The sequence below is a fragment of the Mustelus asterias genome, chromosome 8, assembly GCF_964213995.1.
Source record: "Mustelus asterias chromosome 8, sMusAst1.hap1.1, whole genome shotgun sequence".
NCBI classification, from domain to species: domain Eukaryota; kingdom Metazoa; phylum Chordata; class Chondrichthyes; order Carcharhiniformes; family Triakidae; genus Mustelus; species Mustelus asterias.
Window position 1 is genome coordinate 137,301,037 of NC_135808.1, and position 22,657 is coordinate 137,323,693.

The window sequence follows — 22,657 nt, forward strand, 5'->3', positions numbered from 1 at the left end:
TTGTGGATAGTTTGGAGGGATGTCAGAAGTTGCAGCGAGACATAGATAGAATGCAAGACTGGGCGGAGAAGTGGCAGATGGACTTCAACCCGGATAAGTGTGTGGTGATCCATTTTGGCAGATCCAATGGGATGAAGCAGCAGTATAATATGAAGGGTACCATTCTTAGCAGTGTAGAGGATCAGAAGGACCTTGGGGTCCGGGTCCATAGGACTCTTAAATCGGCCTCGCAGGTGGAGGATGCGGTCAAGAAGGCGTACGGCGTACTGGCCTTCATTAATCGAGGGATTGAGTTTAGGAGTCGGGAGATAATGCTGCAGCTTTATAGGACCCTGGTTAGACCCCACTTGGAGTACTGCGCGCAGTTCTGGTCACCTCATTACAGGAAAGATGTTGAAGCCATTGAAAGGGTGCAGAGGAGATTTACAAGGATGTTGCCTGGATTGGGGGGCATGCCTTATGAGGATAGGTTGAGGGAGCTTGGTCTCTTCTCCCTGGAGAGACGAAGGATGAGAGGTGACCTGATAGAGGTTTACAAGATGTTGAGAGGTCTGGATAGGGTAGACTCTCAGAGGCTATTTCCAAGGGCTGAAATGGTTGCTACGAGAGGACACAGGTTTAAGGTGCTGGGGGGTAGGTACAGAGGAGATGTCAGGGGTAAGTTTTTCACTCAGAGGGTGGTGGGTGAGTGGAATCGGCTGACATCGGTGGTGGTGGAGGCAAACTCGTTGGGGTCTTTTAAGAGACTTCTGGATGAGTACATGGGATTTAATGGGATTGAGGGCTATAGATAGGCCTAGAGGTGGGGATGTGATCGGCGCAACTTGTGGGCCGAAGGGCCTGTTTGTGCTGTGGCTTTCTATGTTCTATGTTCTATGTTCTATTCTTTTGTAACCCTCCATTCCCACTCTGTTCATGTGGCTATCTAGATAAGTCTTAAACGTTCCCAGTGTGTCCGCCTCCACCACCTTGCCCGGCAGCGTATTCCAGGCCCCCACCACCCTCTGCATAAAATACGCCCTTCTGATATCCGTGTTAAACCTCCCCCCCTTCACCTTGAACCTATGACCCCTCGTGAACGTCACCACCGACTTGGGAAAAAGCTTCCCACCGTTCAACCTATCTATGCCTTTCATAATTTTATTCACCTCGATTAGGTCACTCCTCATCCTCCGTCTTTCCAGTGAGAACAACCCCAGTTTACCCAATCTCTCCTCATAACTAAGCCCTTCCATACCAGGCAACATCCTGGTAAATCTCCTCTGCACTCTCTCTAAAGCCTCCACGTCCTTCTGGGAGTGTGGCGACCAGAACTGGACACAGTATTCCAATTGCGGCCGAACCAACGTTCTATACAACTGCAACATCAGACTCCAACTTTTATACTCTATGCCCCGTCCTATAAAGGCAAGCATGCCATATGCCTTATTCACTACCTTCTCCACCTGTGACGTCACCTTCAAGGATCTGTGGACTTGCACACCCAGGTCCCTCTGCGTATCTACACCCTTTATGGTTCTGCCATTTATCGTATAGCTCCCCCCTACATTAGTTCTACCAAAATGCATCACTTCGCGTTTATCTGGATTGAACTCCATCTGCCATTTCTTTGCCCAAATTTCCAGCCTATCTATATCCTTCTGTAGCCTCTGACAATGTTCCTCACTATCTGCAAGTCCAGCCATTTTCGTGTCGTCCGCAAACTTACTGATCACCCCAGTTACACCTTCTTCCAGATCGTTTATATAAATCACAAACAGCAGAGGTCCCAACACTACCTGACAGTGCGGCACTCCCTCAGTATTGACCCTCTGACAATGCAGCACTCCCTCAGCACTGACCCTCTGACAGTGCGGCACTCCCTCAGCACTGACCCTCTGACAGTGCGGCACTCCCTCAGTACTGACCCTCTGACAGTGCGGCACTCCCTCAGTACTGACCCTCTGACAGTGCAGCACTCCCTCAGTACTGACCCTCTGACAGTGCAGCACTCCCACTACCACCCTCTGTCTTCTGTGACCAAGCCAGTTCTCCGCCCATCTAGCCACCTCCCCCTTTATCCCATGAGATCCAACCTTTTGCACCAACCTACCATGAGGGACTTTGTCAAACGCTTTACTAAAGTCCATATAGACGACATCCACGGCCCTTTCCTCGTCAACCATTCTAGTCACTTCTTCAAAAAACTCCACCAGGTTAGTGAGGCATGACCTCCCTCTCACAAAACCATGCTGACTATCGTTAATGAGTTTATTCCTTTCTAAATGCGCAGACATCCTATCTCTAAGAATCCTCTCCAACAACTTCCCTACCACGGACGTCAAGCTCACTGACCTATAATTTCCCGGGTTATCCTTCCTACCCTTCTTAAATAACAGGACCACATTAGCTATCCTCCAATCCTCTGGGACCTCACCTGTGTCCAGTGACAAGACAAAGATTTGCGTCTGGGGCCCAGCGATTTCATCTCTCATCTCCCTGAGCAGCCTTGGATAGATTCCATCAGGCCCTGGGGATTTGTCAGTCTTTATATTCCCTAAAAAATCCTAAAACTTCCTCCCTTGTAATGGAGATTTTCTCTAACGGGTCAACACTCCCCTCCGAGACACTCCCAATCAACACATCCCTCTCCTTTGTGAATACCGATGCAAAGTATTCATTTATGATCTCCCCTACTTCTTTGGGCTCTGAGCATAATTCCCCACTTTTGTCCCTGAGAGGTCCGATTTTTTTCCCTGACAACCCTTTTGTTCCTAACGTATGAATAAAATGCCTTGGGATTCTCCTTAATCCTGTCTGCCAAGGACATTTCGTGACCCCTTTTTGCCCTTCTAATTCCTCGTTTGAGTTCTTTCCTACTTTCTTTGTACTCCTCCAGAGCTACCTCCGTTTTTAGCTGCCTGGACCTAACATACGCCTCTCTTTTCTTTTTGACAAATCCCTCAATTTCCCTGGTTATCCACGGTTCTCGAATCCTACCCTTCCTATCCTTTTTTACAGGCACATGCCTATCCTGCTGCCCTAACAACTGTTCCTTAAAAGACTCCCACATGCCAGATGTGGATATACCCTCAAACAGCCTCTCCCAATCAACAGCTGCCAATTTCTGCCTAATCCCACTAAAGTTAGCCTTCCCCCAATCCAACACCTTACCCTTGGGACACCACTCATCCTTTTCCATCACTATCCTAAAGCTAACAGAATTGTGGTCACTATTTGCCACATGTTCCCCTCCCGAAACTTTGAAGATCTGACCGGGCTCATTCCCCAGTACCAGGTCCAGTATAGCCCCCTCTCTAGTCGGGCTATCTACATATTATTCCAAAGAACCTTCCTGTATGCATTTTACAAATTCCTCCCCATTCAGACTCCCAGCCCTACGCGATTTCCAGTCTATACCAGGGAAATTGAAGTCTCCCACTACAACAACCGTATTTTTCCTGCACCTATCCAGTATCTCCTGACATATCCGTTCTTCCACTTCCCTTGGGCTGTTGGGGGGCCTGTAGTATACCCCCAACATAGTGACTGCCCCCTTCCTGTTTCTGAGCTCCACCCACAGTGACTCGTTATACGACCCCTCTGAATTGTCCTCCCTCTGCACCGCTGTAATATGCTCTCTAACTAATACTGCTACTCCCCGACCTCTTTTGGCCCTTCCTCTGTCTCGCCTAAGACACTTGTACCCCGGAATATTCAGCTGCCAGTCCTGTCCCTCTTTCAACCAAGTCTCTGTCACCGCAACCACATCCAAATTCCTCATAAGCATTAAGGCCCTAAGTTCGTCTGTCTTACCTGCTACGCTCCTTGCATTGAAGTAGATGCACTCCAGACCTCCAGGCCCAGTGAGGTCATCCTCCCCCAGAGTGCTCTTCTTCTTTGCCAGCCTTGTCCTGACCCCAAGCTCGTCCCTAGCCTCTACACTTGTAGACATAATTTTTTGATCCCCACCCCCCTGCCATATTAGTTTAAACCCACCCGAACTGCACTAGCAAACTCCCAACCAGGATATTCATGCCCTTCCAATTTAGTTGTGACCCGTCCTTCTTGTACATGTGCCCTCCTCTCTTGAAAACTTCCCAGTGATCCAGGAATATGAAGCCCTTCCTCCTGGACCAGTCCTTTAGCCAAACGTTCAATTGTACTATCTCCCTATTCCTAGTCTCACTGGCCCTAGGTATTGGGAGCAGCCCAGAGATTGCCACCCTGGAGGCCCTACTTTTTAGCCTGTTTCCCAACTCCGTGAATTGCTCTCGTCGGATCCGCCTGCCCTTCCTATCTACGTCATTTGCACCAATGTGTACAATGACATCCGTTTCTTTATCCTCCCCTTTTAATATGCCTCCTATCTGCTCGGAGACATCCAGTACCCCAGCACCAGGTAGGCAGACTACCATCATGGAGTCCCGTTCGCACCCACAGAATCGCCTGTCCGTGCCTCTAACCAACGCGTCCCCCACCACTATTGCTCTCCTGAATGTGCTGCCTGAAAGGGCGGTGGAAGCAGATTCAATAATAACTTTCAAAAGGGAATTGGGGAGATATCTGAAGGAGAAATACAGGATTGTGGGGGAAGAACGGGGGGAGTTGGATTAATTGGATAGCTCGTTCACAGAGCCAACACAGACACAATTGGTTGAATGGCCCCCTCCTGTGTTATAAAATTCTTTGATTCTGTGAATCCTGATGAGATTGGAGATTGGCAGAGATGAGAGTGAAGGGCCAGATTGTGCTCACTCTGCTCAACTGGTTAAATACTGACCAGGAAAACACTCCCTCATGGTGAGCAGAACTCAAAAGCTCATTAACAGGTCCATGAGCAGGAACAGGAGAGCTGTCACATTGCCCACTCTCTGCACACAGTCATTCAAGTCATTAATGTCAGCGTTGTGACTAATAAATAAACTTATCAGACAATGTATCATAATGACACCGCACAGCTGACTGTGCTGAGTGACTGGGGGAGGCATCACAATCCATTGCTGATAAAGCTCACCAGTTACTGAGTGTTCACATCAGAACACTCAGTAACACGGATATCAGAAGGACGTATTTTACACAGAGGGTGGTGGGGGCCTGGAATGCGCTGCCGGGCAAGGTGGTGGAGGCGGACACACTGGGAATGTTTAAGACTTATCTAGATAGCCACATGAACGGAGTGGGAATGGAGGAATACAAAAGAATGGTCTAGTTTGGACCAGGGAGCGGCGCGGGCTTGGAGGGCCGAAGGGCCTGTTCCTGTGCTGTATTGTTCTTTGTTCTTTGTTCTTTATCAGCTTCTCTAAACAGAAGCAGGTGAGGAGTTCTCATCCTCCAGGAATGTCCCACAGAGAGAGTCATTCCAGATGTTCGCCCTGAGAGCACGATTCCAGATGTTCAATGATTGAGTAGCTTCCAGATGCTGACCCTCAGAAATTGCACCCGAGCTGTTAACTTGGATAGTTTCCCTGGTCAGAAGGGTTTAAGCTAACTTGTTAGAGGGCTGGGAAACAGCAGGTAACATTAGAAAGGGAAAGCAAGGGGCAGAGTGAATCTGGAAAACCAGCATTAGGGTAAAAACGGTGAGGTATTAGGTGGAGTCAGAGTAAGAGGAATGTAAGAAAGTTTCAACTGAGTTTATGGTGCATCCACATGAACACCTTGAATATGGTAAACAATGTTAGTGAGCTGCAGCTACAGATAGCCACCGGAATATGATGCTGTGGTGATAACGGAGACCGAGGACCGGGTACTGAATATTCCTGGATCAAGGAGTTCAGGGAAGATAGAGCAGGGAAGATAGGAAAAGAGGTCGAGATATTGACTAAGGAAAATGTTACAGTGATGGGGAGGACATCCTCGAGGGGTCAAGGACAGAATCTATTTAGTTTGAACAATCGAGGTAACATTATACGGCTGGCCGTTTTCTATTAGCCAATGAGTGGGAAGGAAAAAGAGAAACTGATTTGCAGGGACATTACAGAGAGGAGAGTAGTTAAACCTCAGAAACACTTTGATATTTAATCCTCCTCTGAAGCACATGGAGACATTTTATGACATTAAAGGGACTTGAATTATCCGACCACAGACTGGGATAGTCATGGTGTAAAGAACAGAGAGGGGCGAGATTTCCGAGAGTGTATTCACGAGAATTTTCGACAGCCATCTGTGTCCAGTTCAATGAAGCGGGAGGTGCCACTGGCCCTGGTACTTGGGAATGAGTGGGGGAACCAAGTGGACCAAATGACAGCAGGAGAACACTTTGGGGACAGTGATTATTGTCTCATTGACTATGGAAAAAGGATCAGGGGCAATCCCGAGTTCGAATCATTCACTGGTGGAGGGAGCATGTCAATGTGGTGAGTATGGATCTGGTCCAGATAAACTGGAATCAAATATTGGCAGCAAAACTGTCATGAAACAATGGAATGCCTTTAACGAGGAGAGCGACAGAGAGGGATGTTGGTGGAGAGGCCGACATGGGGGGAGGGAGGTCCTGCCAGGGGGGATTCCTGAGGTTAAAATGGCACTGTTAATGGAGGCTCACGACCCTCTGAGAGAAAAATTCTCCTCATCTCCGTCCTAAATGGATGACCCCTTATTTTTAAACAGTTCAGGAGGGTGACTCAGCTCATTCCAGGAATGAGGGGCTTATCTTATGAAGAAAGATTGAACAGATTGGGCCTAAACCCATTGGAGTTGAGAAGAATGAAAGGTGGTCTCACTGAAACAGATTAAGATCTTGAGGATCTCAACAGGGTGGATGCTGGGAGGATGTTTCCTCTTGTGGGGGAGACAAGAACTCAGGGACACAGTTTCAGTGTAATAGTCCCACAGTTTAAGACAGAGATGAGAATCATTTTCTTCAGAGGGTCGTGAATCTGTTGAATTCTCATCTGAAAGTAGTGGGGGATGGGTCATTGAATATTTTCAGCACAGAGTTAGACTGATTTCATTTTCTTTTCAATAAGGAGATGTGGGTGTCACTGGTTAAAGGACATGAGTGAATCAGATGTGTTTTACCACATTTGACAATGGTTTCATAGTCATCATCAGGCTTTTAATTCCAGATTTTCACTGAATTCTTATTTCACCATCCGCCGTGGTGGGATTCAAACCCGGGTCCCCAGAACATTACCCTGGGTCTCTGGATTGCTAGTCCAGTGAGAAAATCACTTTGCCATTGCTTCCCCAATAGACAAGGGAGTCGAGCGTTATGGGGGACAGAAGGGAAGGTGGAGTTGAGAAACAACAAGATCAGCCATGATCTTATTGAAATGGTGGAACAGGTTCGAGGGGCCGAATGGCCTATTTCTGTTCCTCAGTACTAAATCCTAAGTTCCCACGGTTGTAATACTATGTTGGCTGGACAGAGTGTCCCTGGGTGTGTGGTGTGGTCAGTAACTCAGTGTCGAAAGGTTGGGAATCTCTCACCGCCCCCTGATGTCCAGATTGGAGATGGCGTAGAAATATTTAGACAGGTTGAGTGGGTCAACTCTGGTGGGTCCAGTGGCCGGACGGAGCAGTCTGAGCCGCAGGTCAGTCAGGGTGAAGAAGTCCCTCAGGTCCTTTGTGGTGTCCAGTCGGCCGTACAGTGAGGCCATGTCACGGAGAAGGGGTCCCCCGAACAAGGCAAAACGTTCCTGGATCTCAAATCGGACCGTGTTCTCCAGCTTCCACACGTAACCCCTGGAATATTCCTCGGTGCAGATGATGTCCAAAACGGAGGCAGGCCTCAGATCGCTGGCACTTCTGGGTTCCATCCCAAAGGAGTTGAGGCAGTCGGCTGCGTAGAACTGATAGGGCTGCCAAGTCCGCCCATGGTCCAGAGATTTCTCCAGAATCATCTGCTCAGGACGGCCTGACTCGAAGGTGATGACAATGTCCTCAGTCAGCTCGATGCTCTTACCCCAGGACAGAGTGATGTTGACCAGGAGAGGATCTGGGAAAGGTTTCCAGGACACACTTTGCCAAAAGGTGTTGGGAACCCGTCCCTCACCATCCAGCATCAGCTCAGGCGGGTGAGCGAGCTCGGGTGTGCGAGCGTCACACTCATTGTTGCACATGTATGGATTCTCCTTCAAACAGAAAACAGAACAACACAAGGTTAGATACACAGTAAATTCCCTTTACACATCCTCATCAAACACTCCCAGGACAGGTACAGCACGGGGTTAGATACACAGTAAACTCCCTCTACACATCCTCATCAAACACTCCCAAGACAGGTACAGCACGGGGTTAGATACACAATAAACTCCCTCTACACTGTCCCCATCAAACACACCCCGGACAGGTACAGCACGGGGTTAGATACACAGTAAACTCCCTCTACACATCCCCATCAAACACTCCCAAGACAGGTACAGCACGGGGTTAGATACACAGTAAACTCCCTCTACACATCCTCATCAAACACTCCCAAGACAGGTACAGCACGGGGTTAGATACACAATAAACTCCCTCTACACTGTCCCCATCAAACACACCCCGGACAGGTACAGCACGGGGTTAGACACACAGTAAACTCCCTCTACACATCCCCATCAAACACTCCCAAGACAGGTACAGCACGGGGTTAGATACACAGTAAACTCCCTCCACATTGTCCCCACAATCAGTAAGGATAGGCAACAAAAGCTCCTCCACAATCATCCTCAACACCGGTGCCCCACAAGGCTGTGTTCTCAGCCCCCTACTATACTCCTTATACACCTATGACTGTGCAGCCAAATTCCCCTCCAATGCAACTTTCAAGTTTGCTGACGACACCATCATCGTAGGTCGGATCTCAAACAATGACGAGGCAGAGTACAGGAATGAGACAGAGAATCTGGTGAACTGGTGCGGCAACAATAATCTCTCCCTCAATGTCAACAAAATGAAGGAGATTGTCATCGACTTCAGGAAGCGTAAAGGAGAACATGCCCCTGTCTACATCAACGGGGACGAAGCAGAAAAGGTCGAAAGCTTCAAGTTTTCACCAACAACCTGTCCTGGTCCCCCATGCCGACACTATAGTTAAGAAAGCCCACCAACACCTCTACTTTCTCAGAAAACTAAGAAAACTTGGCATGTCAGCTACGACTCTCACCAACTTTTACAGATGCACCATAGAAAGCATTCTTTCTGGTTGTATCACAGCTTGGTCTGGGGCTCCTGCTCTGTCCAAGACCGGAAGGAACTACAAAAGGTTGTGAATGTAGCCCAATCCATCACGCAAACCAGCCTCCCATCCATTGACTCTGTCTACACTTCCCACTGCCTTGGCAAAGCAGCCAGCATAATTAAGGACCCCACGCACCCCGGACATTCTCTCTTCCAGCTTCTTCCGTCGGGAAAAAGATACAAAAGTCTGAGGTCGTGTACCGACCGACTCAAGAACAGCTTCTTCCCTGCTGCTGTCAGACTTTTGAATGGTCCTACCTCGCACTAAGTTGATCTTTCTCTACACCCTAGCTATGACTGTAACACTACATTCTGCACCCTCTCCTTTCCTTCTCTATGAACGGTATATTTTGTCTGTATAGCACGCAGGAAACAATACTTTTCACCATATGTTAATACATGTGACAATAATGAATCAAATCAAATACCCCCAGGACAGGTACAGCACGGGGTTAGATACAGAGTAAGTCTCTCCGGGATTCCAGGAATATTCATGCACTCCAATGATCTCTGGGATAATACTGAATCAGTCTGTGTGCTCCATCGCACCGCACTCTGTAATGGGCAGTTACGCAGCTGAATTGATTTGATTTGAACGGTATGCTCTATTTGTATAGCACGCAAGAAATAATACTTTTCACTGATTTGATTTGATTTGATTTATTATTGTCACATGTATTAACATACAGTGAAAAGTATTGTTTCTTGCGCGCTATACAGATAGAGCATACCGTTCATAGAGAAGGAAATGAAAGAGTGCAGAATGTAGTGTTACAGTTATAGCTAGGGTGTAGCGAAAGATCAACTCAGTGCGAGGTAGGTTCATTCAAAAGTCTGATGGCAACAGGGAAGAAGCTGCTCTTGAGTCGGTTGGTACGTGTCCTCAGACTTTTGTATCTTTTTCCCTGAAGGAAGAAGGTGGAAGAGAGAATGTCCGGGGTGCATGGGGTCCTTAACTATGCTGGCTGCTTTGCCGAGGCAGCGGGAAGTATAGGAAGTAATCATTATGTTGTTGGAGTGTTGGAGAATGATGTTATGTGTCAAACTAAAAATAGCCTCAAAACATCAAGTATTTACAGACAGGAATTATAAATCAGTTCAACATTCGGAAACAACTGAAAAATCTCATGTCATTCTCACTGGAAGTGATTCCCCCGTCAGTGGGAGTGATTCCCCGTCACTGGGAGTGATTCCCCGTCACTGGGAGTGATTCCCCCGTCAGTGGGAGTGATTCCCCGTCATTGGGAGTGATTCCCCATCACTGGGAGTGATTCCCCCGTCAGTGGGAGTGATTCCTGTCACTGGGAGTGATGCCTGTCACTGGGAGTGATTCCCTGTCACTGGGAGTGATTCCCTGTCACTGGGAGTGATTTCCTGTCACTGGGAGTGATTCCCCATCACTGGGATGATTCCTGTCACTGGGAGTGATTCCCTGTCACTGGGAGTGATTTCCTGTCACTGGGAGTGATTCCCCGTCACTGGGATGATTCCTGTCACTGGGAGTGATTCCCCATCACTGGGAGTGATTCCCCATCACTGGGAGTGATTCCCGTCACTGGGAGTGATTCCTGTCAGTGGGAGTGATTCCCTGTCACTGGGAGTGATTCCCTGTCACTGGGAGTGATTCCCTGTCACTGGGAGTGATTCCCCATCACTGTGAGTGATTCCCTGTCACTGGGAGTGATTTCCTGTCACTGGGAGTGATTCCCCGTCACTGGGAGTGATTCCCCATCACTGTGAGTGATTCCCGTCACTGGGAGTGATTCCTGTCACTGGGAGTGATTCCCTGTCACTGTGAGTGATTCCCGTCACTGGGAGTGATTCCCCGTCACTGAGAGTGATTCCCGTCACTGGGAGTGATTCCCGTCACTGTGAGTGATTCCTGTCACTGGGAGTGATTCCCCATCACTGTGAGTGATTCCCGTCACTGGGAGTGATTCCCGTCACTGGGAGTGATTCCCGTCACTGGGAGTAATTCCTGTCACTGGGAGTGATTCCCCATCACTGTGAGTGATTCCCGTCACTGGGAGTGATTCCCCGTCACTGGGAGTGATTCCCGTCACTGGGAGTGATTCCCTGTCACTGGGAGTGATTCCTCGTCACTGGGAGTTATTCGCTGTCACTGGGAGTGATTCCCTGTCACTGAGAGTGATTCCCTGTCACTGGGAGTGATTTCGGTCACTGAGAGTGATTCCCCGTCACTGGGAGTGATTCCCGTCACTGGGAGTGATTCCCCATCACTGTGAGTGATTCCCGTCACTGGGAGTGATTCCTGTCACTGGGAGTGATTCCCGTCACTGGGAGTGATTCCCGTCACTGGGAGTGATTCCTGTCACTGGGAGTGATTCCCCATCACTGGGAGTGATTCCCGTCACTGGGAGTGATTCCTGTCACTGGGAGTGATTCCCCGTCACTGGGAGTGATTCCCCGTCACTCTGGGGTTGATTCCCCGTCACTCTGGGGTTGATTCCTGTCCCTGGGAATGACACAATTCCAAGTCGGGATGGAGAGTGTTTAGTGGGAAGTTGCAGGTTGTGGTTTTCCCAGGTATCTGCTGCCGTAGTTGTTCAGGGTGGTGGAGGTGACGGGTTTGGGAGGAGATGTTGGAGTATCCTCGGCGAATTGCTACACTGCGATGATAGATTGAGTGTGGCTCAGACACTGGAAGAAGCTTCTTCAGGAACAGACACATTACTGATCGACCTGAGATCAGTAAGACTGAATCGGCTGAAACTCCTTTTGTAAATGATCAGAGTACCAGCCTTTCAGGCTGAATCTGTGGGAAGGGATTGTTGCCGTGATCAATAAAACTAACACTGGTGATAAAGGTGGAGATTGTGGCAATATACAGAGATAATGGAGATTAATGAATCTACAATTGTCACAGCATCGACTAAAGGCATTAACTAAAGCTGCATATTGCAATAGATAATTTTTAATTCTGTGTAAATCGAATCGAGTGAACATTAGTAACAGAATCCGTAAGCTGAGTAAAGTATGAATGAATAATCAAACAGTACAGATGTTAAGTGCTCCTGAATTACCTGTGCCCTCTGTGAATAATGAACAGCTCTGAGTCCCAGAGCTGGAATCAGTGGTTCAATGAAATGATGTTGTGTAAACGGTGTGAATTCCCCAGGAGAATGGCTGGCTGGGTGTTCAGTGTGAAAGAACATTGAGGGAGTGGTGAGAGACAGAGACACTATCTCACTGTCTCACTCCAACATTCCCTCAAACTCTCTCTTATTCTCAATCGCTAACACTGACACACTTCTCCACCTGGTTTCTTGTTTATTGTCCCAGTGGAACAATCTGGGCAGAATTTTACCAAAAAAATTCTAAGTGTTGAATTCGTGGGAAAACTGGAGTAATTCACGCTGGTTTTCTAAGTGAGAGTTCAGACTAGAATCTCCCACAATCTGTGCAATGCAGAGGCCACCAGCATGAATATCATTGGATTTCAGGGGGTGGGGCCTATTCCCACCCGGAAAGCTGAAACCAGCAGCCCCCCTGACCCAGCGCATCCCGATCGCTGGCTTCCCTTCTGCCTCCATTGATCCCAATGCAGAGTGGCAGCCGGGCCCCCACCCCCACTGATCTCCCCTCAGAGGCCCTGTCCCCATCAAGCCCTGCCCCCTTGGCACTGCCCAATGCCTGGTGGGCAGTGCCAAGATGCCCCCTGAGCATTCCCACTTTGCCCCTTGGGCAGTGCCAAGGGGCTTTGCTGGCACTGCCATGGTGGCAATGCCCAGGGGGCATCACCTCCGGCCCCTGACCCTCTGACTCCAGTGGGGTCGGATCGCTATTGTAAATCCCACTGGAGTGAAAAGCTCCTGGCGGGGGACTTCAGTCCCGGGCCCACTAATGATATTTAAATTATATTTAAATGATAGTTGAAATAATTTATACAGCTGCGTGCTGATTTCAGGCTCGGTGCTGACAGCGCCGGAAAGCCGGCTGCCGGAGACTCATGGAGGCCAGGCGCCCAGCGGGAAGCCCGCTAACTGGCCCACGCTTGAGTCCCCCACCCAACTCCGCTGCTTCAGCACTTTCACCCCCAGCACCTTCTCCCTCACTGTTATTCCACAATCAACTCACCACTTGACAATGATGACAGCCTTTGAAAAGCTGCCATCTTGAATTTACAATGTATCACATGACAAATAGCCAAATATTATCTTTAACTCAGCCAATCGCAGTCAGCACGGTTCACTGCCCTGGTTAATGGTGTTAATTCCTGCAGGAGTGAGCAGAGATGTTTGTGGCTTCGGAAAACCCAATCCTGCAAATTCCTGTCACTTCCCATCAACAAGAAATCAGCCCTTTGGTGAGAATGAATTGTAAATCATTGCTGCTCAGTTAGATCGCTAATGACTTAAACAGGATTAAAATTAGAAGCATTTAGTGGGTCACTGCAGCGCTGGAGGAGTTACCAAAATTCTCCAATTACAAAGGGCTCTGTCAACTATCAGTACTGAGGGAGTGCCACACTGTCAGAGGGTCAGTACTGAGGGAGTGCCGCACTGTCAGAGGGTCAGTGCTGAGGGAGTGCTGCACTGTTAGAAGGTCAGTTCTGAGGGAGTGCTGCACTGTCAGAGGGTCAGTACTGAGGGAGTGCCGCACTGTCAGAGGGTCAGTTCTGAGGGAGTGCTGCACTGTCAGAGGGTCAGTACTGAGGGAGTGCCGCACTGTCAGAGGGTCAGTACTGAGGGAGTGCTGCACTGTCAGAGGGTCAGTTCTGAGGGAGTGCTGCACTGTCAGAGGGTCAGTACTGAGGGAGCGCTGCACTGTCAGAGGGTCAGTACTGAGGGAGTGCTGCACTGTCAGAGGGTCAGTACTGAGGGAGTCCAAAGATGTGCAGGTTAGGTTGATTGGCCAGGTTAAAAATTGCCCCTTAGAATCCTGAGATGCGTAGGTTAGAGGGATTAGTGAGTAAATATGTGGGGGTAGGGCCTGGGTGGGATTGTGGTCGGTGCAGACTCGATGGGCCGAATGGCCTCCTTCTGCACTGTAGGGTTTCTATGTTTTTTTTTGCTGCACTGTCAGAGGGTCAGTACTGAGGGAGTGCCGCACTGTCAGGGGGTCAGCACTGAGGGAGTGCCGCACTGTCAGGGGGTCAGCACTGAGGGAGTGCTGCACTGTCAGAGGGTCAGTACTGAGGGAGTGCCGCACTGTCAGGGGGTCAGCACTGAGGGAGTGCTGCACTGTCAGAGGGTCAGTACTGAGGGAGTGCCGCACTGTCAGAGGGTCAGTACTGAGGGAGTGCCGCACTGTCAGAGGGTCAGTACTGAGGGAGTGCTGCACTGTCAGAGGGTCAGTACTGAGAGAGTGCTGCACTGTCAGAGGGTTAGTACTGAGGGAGTGCTGCACTGTCAGAGGGTCAGTACTGAGGGAGTGCTGCACTGTCAGAGGGTCAGTACTGAGGGAGTGCTGCACTGTCAGAGGGTCAGTACTGAGGGAGTGCTGCACTGTCAGAGGGTCAGTTCTGAGGGAGCGCCGCACTGTCAGAGGGTCAGTTCTGAGGGAGCGCCGCACTGTCAGAGGGTCAGTGCTGAGGGAGCGCCGCACTGTCAGAGGGTCATTACTGAGGGAGTGCTGCACTGTCAGAGAGTCAGTACTGAGGGAGTGCCGCACAGTCAGAGAGTCAGTACTGAGGGATTTTCATGCGTTAATGCATAAAGAAACATGGGAGTCGTCGCCAATAAGTCACTGAAAGCTAACACGCGGGCGGCAAATTGCATGTTAGCCTTCATTACAAGCGGATCTGAGTATCGCATTTGCTGCATATATACAGCATCCCGAGGAGACAGCACCTGGAGTGTTGTGTACAGGTTTGGTCTCCTGATCTCAGGTTTTTCTAGACTGAGGCCTATCTCAATATGCTTCAATATGCTTTGATTTGCTTTTTCTGTTGCTATTTCTTTTTCACCGCGCTGCAGCGCCCTGATACAGCTCCACACCGCTGTTCCCCATAGGGAGCACATTAGAAAGAGCAGCCCACACACTCTCTTTTCCTCGTGCCCCCACTCTCACTGCTCAGTCCCCGGCATTGCTCAGCCTTTCGCAGCCTGTGTTTCACACTGGCTGCCTGTTCATTGGCCAACCGGGGTGCAGTCATCTTCCGGAGCCAATCATGGCCAGAAGTGTATTTTGTGCCAGGTTTTGGGTCTGCCAAGTGTGCGTCCCTGACGGGTGAACAAATCAGTCTGTGCCAGGGTGCCTGATGGGCATCGCCACGGTGCAAGATTGATCATGTCATGAATAATGGCCTGGGAAGATCGCGGCTGGCTGAATGGCGGTCAGCGTAGTCGGGCTGGAAAATGGGGCCCAAATAGTTTTGGACTGAGGAAAGGCATCAACAAGGAAAGGGATCCTTTTGAAATGGACCTTGTTGTGACTAACTAAAGGGGTTGGATAAAACTGGGGAGCCAGTTCACTCATGCTCAACCAGCAGTGAACAATGTGGGGATATCTCCTCCCAAATCCTGAAAAACTGGGTGGCCTTACCCAAGGACTGATCGGAACAGAAGTTTGTCTTTATTTAAAATATGAAATCTTGTGGTGGAATGCTGTTCATTACTGGGGGTTCAAATTTCTCTTTAAATGTTAAACATCTCTAACCGCAAGGATCTGTTTTGGGGCCACTGCTGTTTGTACTGCTGTTTGTCATTTTTATTAATGACCTGGATGAGGGCGTGGAAGGATGGATTAGTAAATTTGCGGATGACACTAAAGTCGGTGGAGTTGTAGACAGTGTGGAGGGAAGTGGCAGGGTACAGAGGGACATAGATAAGCTGCAGAGCTGGGCTGAGAGGTGGCAAATGGAGTTTAATGCGGAAAAGTGTGAGGTGATTCACTTTGGAAGGAGTAACAGGAATACAGAGTACTGGGCTAATGGTAAGATACTTGGTAGTGTGGATGAACAGAGGGATCTGGGTGTCCATGTGCAAAGATCCCTGAAAGTTTGCACCCAGGTTGATAGGGTTGTTAAGAAGGCGTACGGTGTGTTAGCTTTTATTGGCAGAGGGATTGAGTTTCGGAGCCAGGAGGTCATGCTGCAACTGTACAAAACTCTGGTGCGGCCGCATTTGGAGTATTGCGTACAGTTCTGGTCGCCGTATTAGAGGAAAGATGTGGAAGTGTTGGAAAGGGTGCAGAGGAGATTTACCAGGATGTTGCCTGGTATGGTGGGAAAATCGTATGAGGAAAGGCTGAGGGTCTTGAGGTTGTTTTCGTTAGAGAGAAGGTGGTTAAGAGGTGACTTAATAGAGGCGTACAAGATGATCAGAGGATTAGATAGGGTGGAGCCTTTTTCCTTGGATGGTGATGGCTCGCACGAGTGGACATAGCTTTAAATTGAGGGGTGAGAGATATAGGACAGATGTTAGAGGTAGGTTCTTTACTCAGAGAGTAGTAAGGGTGTGGAATGCCCTGCCTGCAGCAGTAGTGGACTCGTCAACATTAAGAGCATTCAAATGTTTATTGGATAAACATATGGATGATATTGGAATAGTGTAGATTAGAGGGGCTTTAGATTGGTTCCACTGGTCGGCGCAACATCGAGGGCCGAAGGGCCTGTACTGCGCTGTAATGTTCTACGTTCTATGTTCTAACAGGATTGTAACATTGATGTGGATTGTAACACACCAGATTCTCTCACGCCTTAATCTCAGGATTTTGTTCTATTACCCTCACCCTGTTGGAATGTAACTGGCTTTTCCTTAACGATCACCCATTGCTCTGTTACAGATTTTCCGATCCGCTTGTGGCTCGATCCCTTTGCATTCCATTGAAATCAACCCTCTTCCAAATGAGACATTCTATTTTAGATTGTTCCTTTGTTCTTCTGCATTCCCAGTCTAAACCTGCTCCTATTCCTGATGTTCTCAGTTAGGAAGGTTCCCCACCATCTCCTTCGAGTAACTCAGGATGGATGATAAATACTGGCCATGTCGGTGACGCCCACATCCCAAGAATTGATTTGATAAATGAACGGCAGGTTGAAGCCGACATCTTGCCAGGAAACTCGATGGGATTTGCAGCTTTGAAATTTAATTAGAAAGAATCTGAGTTGGCAGAAATGAATGTTTGTTCAAGTTAATGAAACCCAGAACTCTGCACCTGGTGTTTGTGTCTAAACATTTCAGTAATGAGCCGACCAGAGGGAGGCTTCAGAGAACCGAAAAAAGATTGGAGAAAGAATGAGAATCTCCAGTAAATCTTCAACAAGCAGTGCTTCATCCTCCATTATTGACAGGGCCCTGTGTAAATCTGTCCTTATAGATTACAATCACATTTCATTACACAGTCTGCTTCCAATTTTCAACCCTCCTTCCTCAATGGCTGACCTCCTTCTGATGAAAGGGCTCCAATAAAGGGACTTCTCCCCAAGTGAATCCCCCTCAGAGTCCCCGGCTCACACAGACACAGAGCTGTGAATGTGTGTTCCAGAATTCCTTTGTCTGTGAAATCAGGAAAAAGACCAGACGGAATGTCAAAATATCAACAAATACAATCAAGAAAAAACAAAATGCCTTTTATAGAATCACCGCAGTGCAGAAGAAGGTCAGTCAGCCCATCGAGTCTGCACTCACTCTCCAACAGAGCATCCCACCCAAACCCTATCCCACAGGCCCACATATTTAATATCCCCCTAACCTACACATCTTTGGACATCAAGGGTAATTTAGCATAGGCAGTCCACCTACCCTGGACTGTGGGAGGAAACCGGAGCACCCGGGGGAAACCCATGCAGACACGAGGAGAACGTGCAGAGACAGTGACCCAAGCTAGGAATTGAACCCGGGTCCCTGGCGCTGTGAGGCAGCGGTGCTCACCGTGTGACACTGTGCCACAGTGCCGCCTGTGTTATACAAACATCAGAAACAAGAGGGTAACGAAGGAAAGAGTGGGACCGAAGAGACCAGATAATTAACTTGTGACTGGAATGAAGACATGAGCATTGGTCACAATTAATACTTTGCTTTTGTCTTCACGGAGAGAGGGATGAGGCAGACACTGCAGTGGAGAAGGAGGAATATGGAATATTGATGAGAGAGGGAATGTGGAGATATCATCCTCAAAAGTGGATAAATCCCCAGGTCAGGATGAAATGAATCCCAGACTGTTAAGCAGAGTGATGTATTGTCCCAGGTTTACCGGGATCATCCATAATCCCAGCTTTTGTCTTGTGTCATGGGTCTGTCTGTCCCGGATGCATTTTACCAGGTTTCCGCTTTAACTTGTTTCTGTGTATGCGTTGCACCCAGAACATTCTTTTCTCATCACTGCGTACGTGTCACATTCAGCACATTCCTTTGTTGATTTTGCTGTTGAGAAATGGACAGAATTCTCCGGTCTCATTCGCCCCACAGCCGGTGCCAGCAAAAATGGAGGATTTAGCACTCAGCCAAATCGCCATCCACAGCAGCGAGATCGGAGAATTCCGGCCTTTATCTTCAAGACTGTATTTTTCTTCTAAAATTTGGATAGACATTGCGTTATTTGAATATTTGGAATTTTTAAAAAGGTAATAAGTTCACCAGATCTGGTCCTGCGTAATGATGTGGAGATGCCGGCACAGGAATAATTAATGGTCTTACAGTTAGGGATCCTCTCGGAAGAAGCGATCACAGAATGGTTGAATTTAAAATACAGATGGAGCGTGAGAAGTTAAAATCCAATACCAGTGTCTTGTGCTTAAACAAAGGAGACTGCAAAGGGATGAGGGAGGAGTTGGTGAAGGTAGACTGGGAGCAAAAACTTTATGGTGGGACAATTGAGAAACAGTGGAGGACTTTCAAAGCGATCTTTCACAGTGCTCAGCAAAAGTATATACCAGTGATAAGGAAAGACTGTAGAAAAAGAGATAATCAGCCATGGATATCTAAGGAAATAAAGGAGCGTGTCAAATTGAAAGAAAATGCATTCAAAGTGGCAAAGATTAGTGGGAACCCAGAGGATTGAGAAATCTTTAGAGGTTAACAGAAAGCCACGAAAAAAGCTAAAAAGAAAAGTATGATGGATTATGAGAATAAACTAGCTCAGAATATAAAAACAGATAGCAAAAGTTTCTACAAATATATAAAATGAAAAAGAGTGGCGAAAGTAAACATTGGTCCTTTAGAGGACGAGAAGGGGGATGTAATAACTGGAAATGAGAAAAAGGCTGAGGCATTGAACAGGTATTTTGTGTCGGTCTTCACAGTGGAAGACACAAATAACATGCCAAAAATTGATGACATGAAGGCTAAGGCAGGTGAGGACATAGAAACTATCATTATCACGAAAGAGGTAGTGTTGGGCAAGTTAATGGGGCTAAAGTTGACAAGTCTCCCTGATGGAATGCATCCCAGGGTACTAAAAGAGATGGCGGGGGAAATAGCAAATGCACTAGAACAAAGAACAAAGAACAATGCAGCACAGGAACAGGCCCTTCGGCCCTCCAAGCCCGCGCCGCTCTCTGGTCCAAACTAGACCATTCTTTTGTATCCCTCCATTCCCACTCCGTTCATGTGGCTATCTAGATAAGTCTTAAACGTTCCCAGTGTGTCCGCCTCCACCACCTTGCCCGGCAGCGCATTCCAGGCCCCCACCACCCTCTGCGTAAAATACGTCCTTCTGCTATCCGTGTTAAACCGCCCCCCCCCTCACCTTGAACCTATGGCCCCTCGTGAACGTCACCACCGACCTGGGAAAAAGCTTCCCAACGTTCACCCTATCTATGCCTTTCGTAATTTTATACACCTCTATTAGGTCACCCCTCATCCTCCGTCTTTCCAGTGAAAGACTAGTGGTAATTTACCAAAATTCGCTGGACTCTGAGATAATTCCCGCAGATTGGAAAACAGCAAATGTGATGCCACTGTTTAAAGAAGAAGGTAGACAAAAGGTGGGTAACTATAGGCCAGTTAACTTAACTTCTGTAGTAGGGAAAATGCTTGAATCTGTCATCAAAGAAAAAATCGCAAGACATCTGGATATAAATTGTCCCATTGGGAAGACGCAGGATGAGTTCATGGAAAGCAGGTCATGTTGACTAATTTGGTGGAATTCTTTGAAAACATTACGTGCATGGTGGACAATGGGGAACCTGTGGATGTGGTGTATCTGGATTTCCGGAAGGCATTTGGCAAGGTGCCGCATAAGATAAAGGTGCACAGTGTTGTGGGTAATGTATTATCATGGATAGACGATTGGCTAACTAACAGAAAGTAAAGAGAGGGCTAGAATACAAGAGCAGGGATGTACTTCTGAGATTGTATAAGGCTCTGGTCAGACTCATTTGGAGTATTGTGAAGAGTTTTGGGCCCCATATCTAAGGAAGGATGTGCTGGCGTTGAAAAGGATCCAGAGGAGGTTCACAAGAATGATCCCTGGAATGAAGAGCTTGTTGTATGAGGAACGGTTGAGGATTCTGGGTCTGCACTCATTGGAGTTTCGAAGGATGAGGGGGGATCTTATTGAAACTTACAGGATACTGCGAGGCCTGGATAGAGTGGATGTGGAGAGGATGTTTCCAGTAGTAGGAAAAACTAGAACCAGAGGGCACAACCTCAGGCTAAAGGGACGATCCTTTAAAACAGAGATGAGGAGGAATTTCTTCAGCCAGAGAGTGGTGAATCTGTAGAACTCTTTGCCGCAGAAGGCTGTGGAGGCCAGGTCATTGAATGTCTTTAAGACAGAGACAGGTTCTTGATTAATAAGGGAATCAGAGGTTATGGGAAAAGGCAGGAGAATGGGGATAAGAAAAATATTAGCCATGATTGAATGGCGGAGCAGACTCGATGGGCCGAGTGGCCTAATTCTGCTCCTATGTCTTATGGTCTTATGGTGTTATGGATAAATGGGTGCTTTTGAAGAACATAAGAACTAGGAGCAGGAGTAGGCCATCTGGTCCCTCGAGCCTGCTCCGCCATTCAATAAGATCATGGCTGATCTTTTTGTGGACTCAGCTCCACTTACCCGCCCACTCACCATAACCCTTAATTCCTCTACTGTTCAAAAATTTATCTACCCTTGCCTTAAAAACATTCAATGAGGTAGCCTCAACTGCTTCACTGGGCAGGGAATTCCACAGATTTGTGTGAAGAAGTTCCTCCTCAACTCAGTCCGAAATCTGCTTATTTTGAGGCTATGCCCCCGAGTTCTAATTTCACCCGTCAGTGGAAACAACTTCCCTGCTTCTTTCATATCTGTTCCCTTCATAATCTTCTGTGTTTCTATAAGATCTCCCCTCATTCTTCTGAATTCCAATGAGTATAGCCCCAGTCTACTCAGTCTCTCCTCATAAGCCAACCCTCTCAACTCTGGAATCAACCTAGTGAATCTCCTCTGCACCCCCTCCAGTGCCAGTATATCCTTTCTCAAATAAGGATTTTCTGGTTGGCGATCAGTGACTAGTGGTGTGCCTCAGGGATCAGTGTTGGGACCGTAATTCTTTATGTTTTACATCGATGACTTGGAGTTGGGGACCAAGTGTAGTGTGTCAAAATTCGCAGATGACACTAAGATGGGTGGCAGAGCAAAGTGGGCAGAGGACGCTGAAAGTCTGCAAAGGGATATAGATAGTCTGAGTGAGTGGGCGAGGGTCTGGCAGATGGAGTACAATACTGGTAAATGTGAGGTCATTCATTTTGGTAGGAATAACAGCAAAATGGACTATTATTTAAATGGTAAAAAAATTGCAGCATGCTGCTGTGCAGAAGGACCTGGGTGTCCTTGTGCAGGAATCTCAAGGAGTTGGTTAGCAGGTGCAGCAGGTAATTAAGAAGGCAAATGGAATTTTGTCCTTCATTTCTAGAGGGATGGAGTTTAAAAACAGCGAGATTATATTGCAGCTGTATAAGGTGCTGGTGAGGCCACACCTGGAGTACTGTGTACAGTTTTGGTCTGCCATTCATCTTAGTGTCATCTGCGAATTTTGACACGTAACCTGGTGTTGTGAGACTTCTTACTCAAAATAAGGAGCAGATTTAGGACTGAGTTGAGGAGGAACTTCTTCACATAAAGGGTTGTGAATCTGTGGAATTCCATGCCCAGTGAAGCAGTTGAGGCTACCTCATTGAATGTTTTTAAGGCAAGGATAGATAAATTTTTGAACAGTAAAGGAATTAAGGGTTATGGTGAGCGGGCGGGTAAGTGGAGCTGAGTCCATGAAAAGATGAGCCATGATCTTATTGAATGGCGGAGCAGGCTCGAGGGGCCAGATGGCCTACTCCTGCTTCTAGTTCTTATGTTTTTATGTCCTTTGGACTGGGAGCAAGAATGGCTTTTCCTAGAAATCACCTGACCAGTAGGACTTGAGAGGAAAAGAACTGATTGCTTGTTAACATTGCAATAATTTAGATTGATGGAAAATTGATGGGTGGCACGGTGGGACGGTGGTTAGTGGCCCGGGTTTAAATTCGGCCTTGGGTGACTGTCTGTGTGGAGTCTGCACGTTCCCCCCGTGTCTGCATGGGTTTCCGCCGGGTGCTCTGGTTTCCTCCCAAACTCCAAAGATGCAGGT

At 47.9% G+C, this 22,657-nt stretch overlaps 1 protein-coding gene across 1 annotated transcript in view; it reads right to left on the bottom strand.

The window, feature by feature from the left end:
* Nucleotides 1-22,657, bottom strand: part of LOC144497795 (netrin-G1-like) — a 102,669-nt gene that overhangs the window by 58,650 nt on the left and 21,362 nt on the right. Inside the window, exon 2 of the mRNA XM_078219232.1 lies at nt 7,414-8,057. Coding sequence (XP_078075358.1) covers nt 7,414-8,057 — 644 coding nt within the window. The remainder of the gene's footprint in view (nt 1-7,413; nt 8,058-22,657) is intronic.